Source organism: Hypanus sabinus, chromosome 23 (assembly GCF_030144855.1).
Source record: "Hypanus sabinus isolate sHypSab1 chromosome 23, sHypSab1.hap1, whole genome shotgun sequence".
NCBI classification, from domain to species: domain Eukaryota; kingdom Metazoa; phylum Chordata; class Chondrichthyes; order Myliobatiformes; family Dasyatidae; genus Hypanus; species Hypanus sabinus.
This window is the reverse complement of record NC_082728.1, coordinates 59,185,895-59,203,742: the sequence shown is the minus strand read 5'-3', so window position 1 is coordinate 59,203,742 and position 17,848 is coordinate 59,185,895. Positions and strand designations below refer to the sequence as shown.

The 17,848-nt window shown below is 45.2% G+C and overlaps 1 protein-coding gene across 2 annotated transcripts in view; it reads right to left on the bottom strand.

Annotated features, from left to right (window-relative positions):
* The window catches only part of si:ch211-250n8.1 (uncharacterized), a 160,642-nt gene that overhangs the window by 51,675 nt on the left and 91,119 nt on the right, over positions 1–17,848 (bottom strand). For both annotated transcript variants that reach the window (XR_009507706.1, XM_059948942.1), the window contains exons 6-9: positions 16,840–16,898; positions 12,868–12,903; positions 6,294–6,346; positions 340–472 (exon numbers count right to left, since the gene is read on the bottom strand). Coding sequence is in view for 1 of the 2 variants with exons in the window: in XM_059948942.1 (XP_059804925.1) it covers positions 340–472; positions 6,294–6,346; positions 12,868–12,903; positions 16,840–16,898 (281 nt within the window). In the remaining variant the exon portion in view is untranslated. The remainder of the gene's footprint in view (positions 1–339; positions 473–6,293; positions 6,347–12,867; positions 12,904–16,839; positions 16,899–17,848) is intronic.

Here is a 17,848-nt window from a genome sequence, read left to right as displayed (position 1 = left end):
TTAAAGAACACGTTTGGATACGTGTCACAATTCATACATTGGTACTAGGAAACCTTTCACTACCTTAACTGATAGCAGTTTCTTCACAAAGGTTCAAGGTGTGGGGTCACTGCCAGCTTTATAATATTTGAAGATCACCAATAAATCCTGGTACTGCCACTGACAGCTACATCCTATGGGTGCACAGAAGGATAATAGGCAAGTTATCCTGTGTGTGAAGGAACTGAAGGAATGAGCTATCAATGTGGGCCTGGGCTCTAACTTAGACCAATGGCAGCTACAGTAATGACACAATGTATGCCTGATGTTGTTCTTTGGCAATGAGCAAGATGTACATACCTCTCCTCCTTTAGCATTTCTCAAAGAAATGCCATTGATTCCATCGATGATGTCTCCTGCCTGAACACATTCATCTGCCTCAGCTTGACTTCCTGGAACAACCTCCGTTATAAAAATACGACCATCAGCATACCTGAAAGGCAATGCCAGTTGTCAGTGGGTACAGCTTCTAACCAATGGCTCATACAGAGAGTGACTGAAATCAAAAGCTAGTTTTTTTTCTTTCACCTCAAGTTCATGTTTGAATCACCACACTGCAACTTCCATTACAGGACCAAATCGCAGAACCGTTTCAGCAGAGAAAGGGACCATTTGGGCTTTCATATTCACATCAGCTCTTTACCAGCACAACTTCTTGTCCCACACTAGGCCCTTTCTCTGTAGCTTTGCTAAGTTTTCTCCAGTTCTTTCTCAAATGGAACCCATGTCCACCACCATCCAAACTTTATTCCTACTACACTATTAAAAAAAAATCCTAATACACCACACTTCCACGATCAACGCCCTTCCCTTTATTTTCCATCTATGCCTTGTGTTCTCAACTTTTACTCACAGGGAGCAGCCTCCCACAATTGCCTGCCCCCCTCAGCGTTTTATCTGTCTCTACCAGATCTCCCCTCAGCCTGTTCTAAAGAACACAATCCTTGCATCCTTAACCTACCCTTGTAACTCCAGCCCCTCATCGCAGGACCCATTTTTTGATCTACCTTTTTTGATCTACTCTAATGTCATAACATCCTGTAAAGAGGCAACTAGAACTGAACACAATGATCTAGCTGAGGGTGGACCACTATTTTTATAAAGATTAAGCATAACATATAACAATTATAAATTCAGAGCACTGATGCTGGTAGAGATGGACAGCAGGACAACATTTTGAAAAATTACAAGAAAATAGAACCCATCAGGTTACTGAAAGAGTGATCTGAAGCAGAGTGACGGGGCGTCGGCTCATTCGGGAGTGAAGTTTAAAAGGGGAAAGCTTCGCGGGAACTTGGCCTAGCAGGGCGGTCGTCAAAGGAGTGGCCATCAACGGAGTGATCTGAAGCAGAGTGGCGGGGCTTCGGCTCATTCGGGCTTCAGCGAAGTTTAAAAGGGGAAAGCTTCGCGGGAACTTGGCCTAGCAGGGCGGTCGTCAAAGGAGTGGCCATCGACGGAGTGATCTGAAGCAGAGTGACGGGGCTTCGGCTCATTCGGGCTTCAGCGAGGGAAGTGGGTGAGTGGACTTGGTTTTTTTTGCAGGAATAGAGAGCATATCTGTAGGGTTAGTATTTTGCTCTGGGAATCCTTCCAGCCTCCCAGATGACAACATCTGCACCAGGTGCACCGAGATGCAGCTCCTCAGAGACTGTGTTAGGGATCTGGAGCTGCAGCTGGATGACCTACAGGAAGAGTGAACAGGAGACAGATAGGAGCTACAGGGAGTTAGTCACCCCGAGGCTGCAGGAGTTAGACAAGTGGGTGACTGCCAGGGAAGGGAAGAGCTCAGATAGTAGAGAGCGTCCCTGTGGCCATCCCCTCAGTAATCGCTATCTTGTTTTGGATGCGGTTGAGGGGGGTGACCTGACACTGGATGACCATGGCGATCGGATCTCTGGCACTGAGCCTGGTTCTGTGGTGCAGAAGGGAGTGAAGAAGATGAGGAATGCGGTCATAGGGGATTCCATAGTGAGGGGCACAGACAGGAGATACTGTCAGCCCGATAGAGTTACCCACATGGTATGTAACCTTCCAGATGCCAGGGTATGGGATGTCTCGGATCAGGTGCAGAGCATTCTGAAGGGAGAGGGTGAACAGCCAGAAGTCTTGGTACACGTTGGTACCAATGACAGGTAGAAAAAGGGAGGAGGTCTTGAAGAGAGAATTCAGGGAGTTGGGGAGGAAGCAGAAAGGAAACTATAGACCTGTTAGCCTGACATCAGTGGTTGGGAAGTTGTTGGAATCGATTGTTAAGGGTGAGATTATGGTGTAGCTGGAGGCACATGACATGATAGGTCAAAGCCAGCATGGTTTCCTGAAAGAGAAATCCTGCCTGACTAACCTACTGCAATTCTTTGAGGATATTACAAGCAGGTTAGACAAAGGAGATGCAGTAGGTGTGGTGTACTTGGATTTTCAGAATGCCTTTGACAAGGTGCTGCACATGAGGCTGCTAAACAAGATAAGAGCCCATGGAATTACAGGGAAGTTACGAGCATGGACGGAGCATTGGCTGGTCGGCAGAAACAGAGAGTGGGAATAAAGGGATCCTATTCTGGCTGGCTGCCGGTTACCAGTGGAGTTCCACAGGGGTCGGTGTTGGGACCGCTGCTTTTTAAGATGTCGATGATTTGGACTATAGGATTAATGGATTTGTAGCTAACTTGCTGATGATACAAAGCTAGGTGGAGGAGTGGGTAGTGTTGAGGAAACAGAGAGACTTAGATAGTTTAGGGGAATGGGCAAAGAATTGGCAAATGAAATACAATGTTGTAAATTTATGGTCATGCACTTTGGTGGAAGAAATAAAAGGGCATACTATTCTTTAGATGGGGAGAGAATTCAAAATGCAGAGATGCAAAGGGACTTGGGAGTCCTTGTGCAGGGTATGCTAAAGGTTAACCTCCAGGTTGAGTTGGTGGTGAAGAAAGCAAATGCAATGTTGGCATTCATTTCTAGAGGTATCGAATATAAGAGCAGGGATGTGATGTTGAGGTTCTATAAGGCACTCATGAGACCACACTTGGAGTATTGTGTGCAGTTTTGGGCTTTTTATTTTAGAAAGGACATACTGACATTGGATTAAGAGGCCTGAACAGATTCAATATGGCAAAGTTATTTCCCATGGTAGGGGAGTCCAGGACAAGAAGGCATGACTTCAGGATTGAAGGATGTCCATTTAGAACAGAGATGAAGAGAAATTACTTTAGTCAGAGGGTGGTAAATCTGTGGAATTTGTTGCCACGAGCAGCTGTGGAGGCCATTTCAATGGGTGCATTTAAGGCAGAGATAGATATGTTCTTGATTAGTTAGGGCATCAAAGGGTATGGGGTGAAAGCAGGGGAGTGGGGAATGACTGGAAGAATTGGATCAGCCCATGATTGAATGGTGGAGCAGACTCGAAAGGCCAAATGGCCTACTTCTGCTCCTACATCTTATGACCTTATGGAAGTGAGTACTCCATTTCTTGTGCAATTTCTAGTAAAATTATAAAAGGGGAATAGTGAATAGTGGAGGCTATTACCAGAAGTTCGAGAAATCGATGTTCATGCATGTGAAATATAATGTGTTGCTCCTCCAACCTGACTGTGGCTTCATCACAGCAGTAGAGAAGGCCATGGACTGACATGTCTGAATGGGAAGTAGAATTGCAACAAGTGGCTACCAGGAGTCCCATTTCTTCTGGCGGATGAAGCGTGGGTGCTCGGCAAAGCGACCTCCCAATCTACATTGTCTCTCACCAATATAAAGAGGCCACACCAGATGCAATAAGTGATCCCAACAGACTCACAGGTGAAATGTTGCCTCACTTGGAAGGACTGTATTGGGCCCTGAATGGTAGTGAGGGAGGTGGTGTAGGGGCAGGTGTGGCACACGTTCTGCTTGCAAGGATAGTACCAGGAGGGAGATTGGGGGAGGGACGAATGGACAAGGAGGTTGTGTAGGGAGTGATCCCTGTGGAAAACGTACAGTGGAGGTTGGGGGGGGGGGGGAATGATATGCTTGGTGGTGGGATCCTGTTGGTGAAGTTAGAGAATTATGTGCTGGACATGTCTAGTGGGGTAGCAGGTGAGAACAGAAGGAACCCTCTCCCTGGTGCTGTGGCAAGAGGACGGGGTGAGGGCAGACTTGCACAAAGTGAGAGATGCGGGTGAGGGCAGTGTTGATGGTGGAGGAAGGGAAGACCCATTCTTAGAAGAAGGACATTTCATTAGTTCGTGAATAAAGCAGATGTGGTAGAGATGGAAGAACTGAGAGAAGAGGAAGGTGATTTTACAAGTGAGAGGCTGGAAAGAGGGTCCAGGCAGCTGTGAATATCATTCGGCTTATAAAGATGTCAGTAGATAGATTGTCTCCAGAGATGGAGACAGAGAGAGATAGAGAAATCTTTCCTTTGTCTGCCCTGCTTGTTATTTCCTTTAAGAACTCCTAACAGATTTGTCAGGCAAGATTTCCCTTTACAGAAACCATGCTGACTTTGACTTATTAGACATAGACATATGGGATGCTTGGATTAAGCATAGACATAAGACCATAAGACATAGGAGCAGAATTAGGCCATTCAGCCCATTGAGTCTGCTCTGCTATTCCATAATGGCTGATTCCCGATCCCATTCAACTCATACATCTGCCTTCTCATCATATCCTTTGATGCCCTGTTCAATCAGGAAACTACAAGCTTCCGCTTTAAATATAAGCATAGAGATGGCCTCCACCGCAGTCTGTGGCAAAGCATTCCACAGATTCACTACTCTCTGGCTAAAAAAATTCCTCCTTACCTCTGTTCTAAAAGCTCACTTCTCAATTTTGAGGCTGTGGCCTCTAGTTCTGGATACCCCAACCATCCTCTCCACATCCACGCTATCTAATCCTTTCAACATTTGGTAGACTTTAATAAGATTCCCCAAATTCTTCTATTTCCCATGGCTGCTCTGGCAGTATGCTTTAGTTCATTGTCTTGCTGAAAGACCAGCTTCCTCCCCAGTTTAAGCTTTCTGGCAAAGTCTAGCAGGTTTTATCCAGGATCTCTCTGTATTTAGCACCCATTAATCCTGACCAAATTTGCCATCCGTGCTGCTGAAAAGCACCCCCATAGCAAGATGCTACCTGGTCCATACTTTACAGTAAGGCCGGCGTTACCTGGGTGATGTGCAGTAATAAATTTATGCCACATGTAAAGGTGTTCCAATGTGCCCAATGCTGCCCTTATACTTCTTGGTGGCAGAGGTTGGGGTCTTGAGAGGAGTGGTTGGACTAGCCTAGGTGACTTTGCAGATCACAGACACAGCAACCATAGTACTCTAGCAGTGAGGGATGAATATTTAGTGTAATGGATTAGGTGGCAAATAAGTGGACTGTTTTGTCCAGGATGGTGCGCAGGCGTGAGAGATGGCGTGTATCAGAATATAAAAGAATAAATGCTGAGGCTTAATAAGGCATTGGCCAGACTGCTCTTGGATTGTTTTGACCAGTTTTGGGTCTGTTATCTAAGGCAGCATATGCTGGCATTGGCGAGGGTCCAGAGGAGATTCATGTGAATGATCCTAGGAATGAATGGGTTGACATACGAGGAGCGTTTGATAGCTCTGGGCCTATACTCGCTGGAGCTTAAAAGAATGGGGGGGGGGGGAATCTCTTTGAATGCTATCGAATGTTGAAAGACCTAGATGGGGTGGATGTGGAGAGGATGTTTCCTATAGTAAAGGTCCAAATGGCCCAGCCTCAGAATAAAAGAATGTCCCTTTAGAACAGGGACGAGGAATTTCCTTAGCCAGAGGGTGGTGAATTTTTGGAATTCATTGCCACAGATGGCTGTGGAGGTCAAGTCATTTGGTACATTTAAAACAGAGGACGATAGTTCTTGATTAGTAAGGATGTCAAAGGTTAAAGGGAGAAGGCAGGGGAATGTGCTCAAGAGGGATAATAAATCAGCCATTGATGGAACATAGAGCAGACTAGATCGGCCAAACGGCCCAATCCTGCTTCTATGTCTGATGTATTTGTCAAATGTGCGGGCATGACAAGTTTAATCAAGTACACATTAGGTACACAGTAGGTACTCTCCCTTAAGCGTGTGTGATGATAGCCCACAGAAAGTTACCCGTGAAACAACTGCTATCTACAGATAAAATGGAAGCATACATTGACATGCTGAAATGATAATGGTGCTCACACAATAGATAGTTCCACTGCAATGTACAAGTAAATCAAATCAACTTTCTTGGTGAGACTTCTAATTCAAAATGACATCTTACCTGAGCACCATTCCCAGTTCCCGGCAAGGGACAGTGTTATACATTTCACACACCTATGTGAGAACAAGTCTGTGTTAGATTACTCTCCTGGGAAGTACATAGTGCAATGTGCTTCTCTGCTCCCAAATATTCTTCAGGAAGAATAATTAGGTCAAATAGATTTAACTTTTAGTGTGTAGTAGAAATGCAATTAAAGGAAAAGGGAAGTAAAAGAGACATAGTACATTTGCTCCCACTTTATATCATCAGCTAACTTCATTTAATATTCTCCAAAATGGCTTACTACACAGATTGAGCACATAGGATAGCAAGAAACAAATTAATCTTCACTCTCTGGGTCTCTTAAGAATTAATGTAAATGAAGAAATTAGGTACATTTTGGCTGCAATAGCAAGAAGCCAAGTACTAAAGACCTGTGCTGATCAACTGGCTGGAGTGTTCACTTTTACCCTCTCTCTTCTGCAGTCACCTGCTTCAATCATACTGGTGCCTATGAAGAAAGTAGTATCGTGCCTCAGTGACCATCATCTATAGCACTTACGTTCACTGTGATGAAGTGCTTTTAAAGGTTGGTGATGAAACTTATCTACCCGAAAAGTGACTTGGATCGGCACAACAGGTCAACAGCAGTTGCCATTTCACTGGCTCTTCACTCAATTGTGAAACATCTGGATGCTCTTCACTAACTACAAATCAATACTATCATCCCCTCAGAACTAATCAATAAGCTTCAAGACCTAGACCTCAACTGGATGCTCAATTTCCTCACTTGCAGACTGGCAGCAACATCTCCACGATCTCCACCAGCACAGGTGCACCTCAAGGCTGTGTGCTTTGCTCCCTGCTCTACTCACTTTATACTTGTGACAATGAGGCTAAGCACAGCTCCAATGCCATATTTAAATTTGCTGATGCTGACCGAATAAAAGGTGGTGACAAATCAGTACACAGGAGGGAGATTGAAAATCTGGCTCATTCAATGTCAGCAAGATCAAGGAGCTGATTATTGACCTCAGGAGGAGGAAGTCAGAGGTCTACATGTCAGTCTTCATCAGGGGATCAGAGGTGGAGAGGGTCAGCTTGGAGTTATCATTTCAGAGGATCTGCCCTGGGTCCAACAAACAGGTGCCATTACGAAGAAAACACAGTAGTGCCTCTACTTTCTTAGAAATGTGTGAAGATTTGGCATGACATATAAAACTTTGACAAACTTCTATAGATGTGCAGTGGAGAGTATATTGACTCGTTGCATCATGGCCTGGTATGGAAACACCAATGTCTTTCAAGAAGGATAGGGATATGGATAGGGGAATCAAAGGAAACGGGGACAAGGCAAGAACCGGGTATTGATAGTAGATGATCAGCCATGATCTCAGAAAGGCGGTGCAGGCTCGAAGGGCTGAATGGTCTACTTCTGCACCTATTGTCTATTGTCTTTGAATGGAAAATCCTACAAAAAGTAGTGGAAACAGGCCAGTGCATGATGGGAAAAGCTCTCCCCACCCCAGCATCTATATGGGGTGCTGTCACAGGAAAACAGCGTCCATCTTCAAGGTTCCCCACCATCCAGGTAATTCTCTTTTCTTGCTGCTGCCATCAGAGAGATGGTACAGGAGCCTCAGGACTCACAGCTCCAGGTTCAGGAACTGTATTACCCCTCAACTGTCAGGCTCTTGAACCAGAGGAGATTAACTTTACTCAAGTACACTTGCCCATTACTGAACTGTTCCCAAACCCATGGACTCCCTTTCAGAACTATTCACATCATATGCTTGATATTTATTTATTTATTATCCTTTTTTTTTTCCTTTTGTATTTACACAATTTGCTGTCTTTTGCACATTGATTGTTTGACCATCCTGTTGGATGTGCACTTTCATTAACTCTATTATGTTCCTTGTATTTATTATGAATACCTGCAAGAAAATGTATCTCAGGGTTGTAAATGGTGACATGTATGTACTTTCATAATACATATACTTTGAAACCTAAGGCTATACAAAACAGAAATACCAGTCTCAATTCCGGCCAAACGTGGTAACTTATGCTAGGGATACCACAATTGTTCTCATCACTTTTCTGCAATGTGTTAGAACAATGACTACTGTTAGAAATTAAATGGTGTTGGATAAAAGCTAAATTATGCTTCAAACCCTGAGCAGGTCAAAAGGCAATGGTCAACAGAGAAACAGAGTTATTACTCTAGATCCAGGATTTCTAAACCATAGACCCCTTTGTCAGCCCGGAGAATCGATGGACCCCTTTGTCAGTCCGGTGAATCCATGGACCCCTTTGTCAGTCCGGTGAATCCAGGGACCCCTTTGTCAGTCCGGTGAATCCAGGGACCCCTTTGTCAGTCCGGTGAATCCATGGACCCCTTTGTCAGTCCGGTGAATCCAGGGACCCCTTTGTCAGTCTAGTGAATCCATGGATCCCTTTGTCAGTCCGGTGAATCCAGGGACCCCTTTGTCAGTCCGGTGAATCCATGGACCCCTTTGTCAGTCCGGTGAATCCATGGACCCCTTTGTCAGTCCGGTGAATCCCATGGACCCCTTTCTCAGTCCAGTGAATCCATGGACCCCTTTGTCAGTCCGGTGAATCCATGGACCCCTTTGTCAGTCCGGTGAATCCAGGGACCCCTTTGTCAGTCCGGTGAATCCATGGACCTCTTTGTCAGTCCGGTGAATCCATGGACCCCTTTGTCAGTCCGGTGAATCCATGGACCCCTTTGTCAGTCCGGTGAATCCATGGACCCCTTTGTCAGTCTAGTGAATCCATGGACCCCTTTGTCAGTCCGGTGAATCCATGGACCCCTTTGTCAGTCCGGTGAATCCATGGACCCCTTTGACAGTCTGGTGAATCCATGGACCCCTTTGTCAGTCCGGTGAATCCATGGACCCCTTTGTCAGTCTAGTGAATCCATGGACCCCTTTGTCAGTCCGGTGAATCCAGGGAACCCTTTGTCAGTCCGGTGAATCCATGGACCTCTTTGTCAGTCCGGTGAATCCATGGACCCCTTTGTCAGTCTGGTGAATCCATGAAACCCTTTGTCAGTCCAGTGAATCCATGGACCCCTTTGTCAGTCCGGTGAATCCATGGACCCCTTTGTCAGTCCGGTGAATCCAGGGACCCCTTTGTCAGTCCGGTGAATCCAGGGACCCCTTTGTCAGTCCGGTGAATCCATGGACCCCTTTGTCAGTCCGGTGAATCCAGGGACCCCTTTGTCAGTCCGGTGAATCCAGGGACCCCTTTGTCAGTCCGGTGAATCCAGGGACCCCTTTGTCAGTCCGGTGAATCCATGGACCCCTTTGTCAGTCCGGTGAATCCAGGGACCCCTTTGTCAGTCCGGTGAATCCAGGGACCCCTTTGTCAGTCCGGTGAATCCATGGACCCCTTTGTCAGTCCGGTGAATCCAGGGACCCCTTTGTCAGTCCGGTGAATCCATGGACCCCTTTGTCAGTCCGGTGAATCCAGGGACCCCTTTGTCAGTCCGGTGAATCCAGGGACCCCTTTGTCAGTCCGGCGAATCCAGGGACCCCTTTGTCAGTCCGGTGAATCCAGGGACCCCTTTGTCAGTCCGGTGAATCCATGGACCCCTTTGTCAGTCTGGTGAAGCCCATGGACCCCTTTGTCAGTCCGGTGAATCCATGGACCCCTTTGTCAGTCCGGTGAATCCAGGGAACCCTTTGTCAGTCCGGTGAATCCATGGACCCCTTTGTCAGTCCGGTGAATCCAGGGACCCCTTTGTCAGTCCGGTGAATCCACGGACCCCTTTGTCAGTCCGGTGAATCCAGGGACCCCTTTGTCAGTCCGGTGAATCCATGGACCCCTTTGTCAGTCCGGTGAAGCCCATGGACCCCTTTGTCAGTCCGGTGAATCCATGGACCCCTTTGTCAGTCTGGTGAATCCATGGACCCCTTTGTCAGTCCGGTGAATCCATGGACCCCTTTGTCAGTCCGGTGAATCCATGGATCCCTTTGTCAGTCCGGTGAATCCAGGGACCCCTTTGTCAGTCCGGTGAACCCCATGGACCCCTTTGTCAGTCCGGTGAAGCACATGGACCCCTTTGTCAGCCCGGAGAATCCATGGACCCCTTTGTCAGTCCGGTGAATCCAGGGACCCCTTTGTCAGTCCGGTGAATCCATGGACCCCTTTGTCAGTCCGGTGAATCCACGGACCCCTTTGTCACTCCGGTGAATCCATGGACCCCTTTGTCAGTCCGGTGAAGCCAGGGACACCTTTGTCAGTCTGGTGAAACCAGGGACCCCTTTGTTAGTCCGGTGAATCCAGGGACCCCTTTGTCAGTCCGGTGAATCCATGGACCCCTTTGTCAATCCGGTGAATCCATGGACCCCTTTGTCAATCTGGTGAATCCATGGACCCCTTTGTCAGTCCGGTGAATTCAGGGACCCCTTTGTCAGTCCGGTGAAGCCCATGGACCCCTTTGTCAGTCCGGTGAATCCAGGGACCCCTTTGTCAGTCCAGTGAATCCAGGGACCCCTTTGTCATTCCGGTGAATCCATGGACCCCTTTGTCAGTCCGGTGAATCCAGGGACCCCTTTGTCAGTCCGGTGAATCCAGGGACCCCTTTGTCAGTCCGGTGAAGCACATGGACCCCTTTGTCAGCCCGGAAAATCCATGGACCCCTTTGTCAGTCCGGTGAATCCAGGGACCCCTTTGTCAGTCCGGTGAATCCAGGGACCCCTTTGTCATTCCGGTGAATCCATGGTCCCCTTTGTCAGTCCGGTGAATCCATGGACCCCTTTGTCAGTCCGGTGAATCCACGGACCCCTTTGTCAGTCCGGTGAATCCATGGACCCCTTTGTCAGTCCGGTGAATCCATGGACCCCTTCTCAGAATAATGTATTTAAATATATAATGTTAAATGCATTGGATTACAAAAGAAACCAATTATATTGAAATGTAGTTATCAAAATATTTTAAAATGTGGTGTACTAACTATATATGTGCTTCTTTATTAATGCATTATGTAACAAGTAGCAATGAGCATACCATGAGTGATATTTTGAGATATTTATTGATATTTATTAACTTGATATGAAAATGTCTTTTTTTTACTGTTGACAAAGTCAAGGGTATTGCTAATACTACCGTAGTTTGTTGTTTATGTTAATAATGGAAGGAAATGCTAAATTTCAGTTAGAGGTTAGTAAAAATAAGGATGTAATTTTTTCCCATCTAAGTTCACAGACCCCCTAGAATCTATCTATGGATCCTCAGGGGTCTATCCACGTTATGAATCCCTGCTTTAGATCAATGACCATTCACTATGTGTAGGCCTCCGTTGGTATCAATAGACCATGGATTTGCACTTTGGAAAGTTTCCAGGGCGCAAGCCTGGGCAAGGTTTTTTTTTTATGGAAGACCAACAGTTGCCCAAGCTGCAAGTCTCCCCTCTCCACGCCACCAGTGTTGTCCAAGGGAAGGGCATTAGGACCCATACAGCTTGGCACCGGTGTCACAGAGCAATGTGTGGTTAAGTGCTTTGCTCAAGGACACACACGCACAAGCCTCAGCCAAGGCTCTTACTAGCAACCTTCAAATAACTAGACGAACGCCTTAACCACTTGGTCACGCACCAGCACCATTCACTATAACTTACAGTTGTTGACCTAACTATTTCTTCCTTCACAGATGTTGCCTGGCCTGCAGAGTGTTTTCAGCATTTTGGGGTTTTATTTCTGATTTCCTGCTTCTGTATATTTTTGATTTTGGATGTTGGAAAATGGCTGCCTCTGGTGCTCCCCACGTGAAATATCCCTGCTGACATTCCCAGTCTAATTACCAGATACAGGGACCTACAGTTTTCTTCTGATTGTGAACCTTTGATTTAACAAAAGTGGAGAAAATAGGGGGCAAAATAATGAAGCACACAGTCTGCTATCACCGTAGAGAAACCAATTGTGTCACATGATTTAGAAGGAAGATACCAGAATTGAGATTATAATTACAGATAAGGCTGAACAGACTTAGGAAGGTAGACATGTTTGAACAGATAGATGTAAAGATGGGACCCAAAGCAAGACCCAATGACACAAAATGATCACCAGTCAATTCAGTATGGATATGGTGGAAACTTGTTGACCCAGTACCATTACTGTTATGTTTGGTAACTTTGAAACATTAAACTAATTCAAAGGACAACATGGGCGTCTAGGAATGTGGGTCTAACTTCCGCCTTACTTTAACCAAGATGTGCAAATATGTATGTGCGTGATGACGTACGTAATTCATGTAGTTATGTATATATAACTTGCAATGAATTATTTAAATTACAAGAGCGCTTACTCCAGCAATATATTTGCAATAGTACTCAAATACTAGCAAAACATTAAATACACAACTACAGCTTGTTTATTAGTTTCACTGTATAAGTTTCTGTACTGTAGATGCTTTGATATCATTGCAAAGAGGAATGTGAGCAATATAAATGCTGGTAAAGAAAGTTGGAGCAGCTGCCCATTTCATATTCTACATCATTCCATGTAAATCTCCTGTAATGAATGGAAGAGGCTGCCGCCATTCTCTCTGATTATAGATTTGAAATACTTACTGGAAGGAGCCAGCTCTCGTCCAGAAAACTGCTGTTCTAAAGAGAAGAGGCATCATATTAATACACTTCAGCAATTTTGAGTTAGTTCCTGACATAGAATTAGTTTGACATTCTCCATTCAGTTTTTACTTGGAACCAATTTGCTGTTGAAAGATTAGAATGGCCTGAAAATGGAAACTGCTACATATTAAGCATTCTTTTCAGGTTCAAAGCCTCTATTGCAGTATATTTACTTTACATGCAAATTAAAACAGAAAATAGTCAGAATACTCAGAGGGTCAGGCAACATCTGTGGAGAGAACAGAAGCATAAAAATGGGCCCTTGAGCTCACCATGGTCATGCTGATGTTTTTGTACAGCTACACTAATCTATATTCAACCGACATATATTTTATGCCTTGCCTATACAAGCCTGGAGCTGAGGGGAAGCTTCACTAGCTCCATCACTGTGCCTCCTGGGAAATAAAATTCTTACCATCTAGAATCCATGCACTACTCTGTTAATGGAGCTGTTCCATTGCAATCAACTCTCAGCTTTCTAAACTGAACAGAATATAGACCCTGTCTGCTTAATCTCTTTTCAAAGGTCAGACTCTCCATCCCAAGAATCAATCTGGTGAACCTTCAGTGCACCACTCTATTACAATGTTAGAGAAATTGATCTTCACGCTAACAGGCTGCAGATGTTGCTCCTCCAACCACAGAGTGATGCTTGACAATTCAAGTGCTCATCTAGATACCAACTTAAATGGTGAAAGAGTGCCTGTTTCCACCACCTCTCATATTATACACTCCAGATTCTAACTGTCCTTTGGATGAAAAAATCTGACTCTGATGCATTTAAATCTTGGTCCTCTAGTTGAAGACACATGTGATTTACCAGGATGCTACATGGGATAGTGTTTCAACCATGGTAAGAATATAAAACATTACTACACAGTATGGGCCCTTCGGCCATGATGTTGTGTTGACCTTTTAAACCTAAGCTCCTACACAATTCTTCCCTCCAACATAACCGTCCTTTCTTTTTATCATCCGTGGGCCTGTCCAACAGTTCCTGAAATGCCCCTATTGTATCTGCCTCTGGTAGGGCATTTCAGCCACCCATCCCTTTGTGTAAAAAAGTTAATTCTGACATCCCCACTATACCTCCCTCCAGTTACCTTAAAATTATGCCCTTGTATGAGCCATTTCCACCCTGGGGAAAAGTCTCCAGCTATTCACTGAGTTTATTCATCTTATCATTTTGTACACCTCTATCAAGTCACCTCTCATCCTCCTTCACTCCAAAGAAAAAAGCCCCAGCTTGCTCAACCTATCTTCATAAAACCTGCCCTGTGATGCAAGCTGCATCCTGGTAAATCCCCTCTGCATCCTCTCTAAAGCTTCCACATCCTTCGTATAACGATGTGACCAGAACTGAACACAATATTCCAATTATAATTGGTTTGAGATTGGAGAGGTTAGTTCTGTTTCCTTGGAATGTGACAGGGTAAAGGAAACACCAAGGCATTCTTCAATTATGTGAAGAACAAAAGGATGACAGGAGTGAAGGTAGGACTGATTAGAGATAAAGGTGGGAAGATGTGCCTGGAGGCTGTGGAAGTGAGCGAGGTCTTCGGTATTCACCACTGAGAGGGAACTTGATGACGGTGAGGACAATATGAGTGAGGTTGATGTTCTGGAGCATGTTGATATTAAGGGAGGGGAGGTGTTGGAATTGTTAAAATACATTAGGACAGATAAGTCCCCGGGGCCTGACGGAGTATTCCTCAGACTGCTCTACGAGGCAAGGGAAGAGATTGCTGAGCCTCTGGCTAGGATCTTTATGTCCTCGTTGTCCACGGGTATGGTACTGGAGGATTGGAGGGAGGCGAATGTTATCCCCTCGTTCAAAAAAGGTAGTAGGGATAGTCCGGGTAATTATAGACCAGTGAGCCTTACATCTGTGGTGGGAAAGCTGCTGTAAAAGATTCTTAGAGATAGGATCTATGGGCATTTAGGGAATCATGGTCTGATCAGGGACAGTCAGCATGGCTTTGTGAAGGGCAGATCATGCCTAACAAGCCTGATAGAGTTCTTTGAGGAGGTGACCAGGCACTTAGGTGAGGGTAGTGCAGTGGATGTGATCTACATGAATTTTAGTAAGGCATTTGAGAAGGTTCCACAACATAGGCTTATTCAGAAAGTCAGAAGGCATGGGATCCAGGGAAGTTTGGCCAGGTGGATTCAGAATTGGCTTGCCTGCAGAAGGCAGAGGGTCATGGTGGAGGGAGTACATTCAGATTGGAGGGTTGTGACTAGTGGTGTCCCACAAGGATCTGTTCTGGGACCTCTAATTTTTGTGATTTTTATTAACGACCTGGATGTGGGGGTAGAAGGGTGGGTTGGCAAGTTTGCAGACGACATAAAGGTTGGTGGTGTTGTAGATAGTGTAGAGGATTGTCGAAGATTGCAGAGAGACATTGATAGGATGCAGAAGAGGGCTGAGAAGTGGCAGATGGAGTTCAACCCGGAGAAGTGTGAGGTGTTACACTTTGGAAGGACAAACTCCAAGGCAGAGTACAAAGGCAGGATACTTGGTAGTGTGGAGGAGCAGAGGGATCTGGGGGTACAGGTCCACAGATCCCTGAAAGTTGCCTCACAGCTAGATAGGGTAGTTAAGAAAGCTTATGGAGTGTTAGCTTTCATAAGTCGAGGGATAGAGTTTAAGAGACGTGATGTAATGATGCAGCTCTATAAAACTCTAGTTGGAGTATTGTGTCCAGTTCTGGTTGCCTCACTATAGGAAGGATGTGGAAGCATTGGAAAGGGTACAGAGGAGATTTATCAGGATGCTGCCTGGTTTAGAGAGTATGGATTATGATCAGAGAATAAGGGAGCTAGGGCTTTACTCTTGGAGAGAAGGAGGATGAGAGGAGACATGATAGAGCTGTACAAGGTATTAAGAGGAATAGATAGAGTGGACAGCCAGCGCCTCTTTCCCAGGGCACCACTGCTCAGTACAAGAGGACATGGCTTTAAGGTAAGGGGAGGGAAGTTCAAGGGGGATATTAGAGGAAGGTTTTTCACTCAGAGAGTGGTTGGTGCGTGGAATGCACTGCCTGAGTCAGTGGTGGAGGCAGATACACTAGTGAAGTTTAAGAGACTACTAGACAGGTATATGGAGGAATTTAAGGTGGAGGCTTGTATGGAAGGCAGGGTTTGAGGGTCGGCACAACATTGTGGGCCAAAGGGCCTGTAATGTGCTGTACTATTCTATGTATTCCATGTTAAGGGATTGAGGTTTATAAGTAACACTCACAAAGTGCTGGAGGAACTCAGCAAATCAGGCATCATCACTGGAAATGAATTGCTTAAAGTATTAAACATTAAGCTTCAACAATTCACATGCAAGGATACTTAGGTCCCTATGAAACCTAATACTTTCCAAATTTTTACCATTTCTAAAAATAAGCATTTTTACTTTTCCCATCAAGTGGGTGACCTTGCACTTTTCCCCACATCATTTTATCTTGTCCTTTCATGTAATCTGTCTGTCTCTCCCAGAAGCCTCTTTGCACTACCCTAACAGACCACAAGACTACTTAGCTTTCTTTCAGGCTAACTTGGATAGATCGTACTTGATTCCTTCATCCAAAATCACTGCTATGGTTTTAAAAGCTCAGGCTCTCTACTTGTATCACCTCACTGGACACCTCTCTCCCATCCTAAGAATGTCTGTTTCATTGGGATGAAGGCCGAGCATGCCAACTGGCATTTGTGGAATCTCCTCTTCAGACTGACCTACTAAATGGCTAACCAGCCCATGGTATTGCAACTGTGTCTATTTATTAATGGAAAGCATTAATCACTCTACTAGTCTTTCTGAAATGTCACAAAATGGAAGATGCGCTCGAAGTTTTTAGATTAACAATCAGAGTGCTGTTCAAGAAAACACCAATTGTGATTATCCAATATATCAACACTAACCTCTAGGTCAAGGGTGAAGTTCATCTGTGACAAGACCAGTAATAGTGAGAGGAAAGGTTCTGCATAAAACAAAGAGACAAGGGTGAATGAAGATCGATATGGGTCGGGCTGGGTAACTGCAGAGCAGAGCACTGCACCAAACCTGGGGAGATTTCTAGTGAATGCACCTGCCCTGAAGAAGACAATGGGATGCTCACCTTCCCAATCAATGGCGTTCAAACAGGGTGCTTGTTGTTAATATAATTCGAGATACCCATCAATTACTCACCAGTGTGCAGCTCAGGTCAATACTATTTCTAATGAACAGGGAGTAGAGTGCATGTTTCAACACTTTTCATGTCAGGAATTCATAGTGAAGAATGGAACAACTTCTTTATACATGAGAGGGTCACAGTGTTACAATTCAAGCCACTTCAGGGGGCTACTGAGGGGAAACATATTTTATTTGGTTTAAGCCATACACGAGAATACAGAAGCTGAGCTGTTTGTACTTTGCCTCAAAGAAAATAATTTCTCACATTCCTGTCAGAAAGTTGGAGATACTTCCTCCTCCACTCCCAATAAATATTGTACTTCACATTTACAGACATATGACCTTATCCAACAAGAATACAACCTGGAGAAAAATTATGCCAGAGATAATAATTCAAAGAATCTTGCAAAACATTGGGCTTGTACAGTAACAGACACACCTCCACCAGTATCATACCCCAGTGTTAACGGTGACAGACACACCTCCACCAGTATCATACCCCAGTGTTAATGGTGACAGACCCATCTGCACCAGTATCATGCCCCAGTGTTAACGGTGACAGACCCATCTCCACCAGTATTATACGCCAGTGTTAACAGTGACAGACCCATCTCCACCAGTTTCATACTCCAGTGTTAACGGTGACAGACCCGTCTCCACCAGTTTCATACCCCAGTGTTAACGGTGACAGACCCATCTCCACCAGTTTCATACTCCAGTGTTAACGGTGACAGACCCGTCTCCACCAGTTTCATA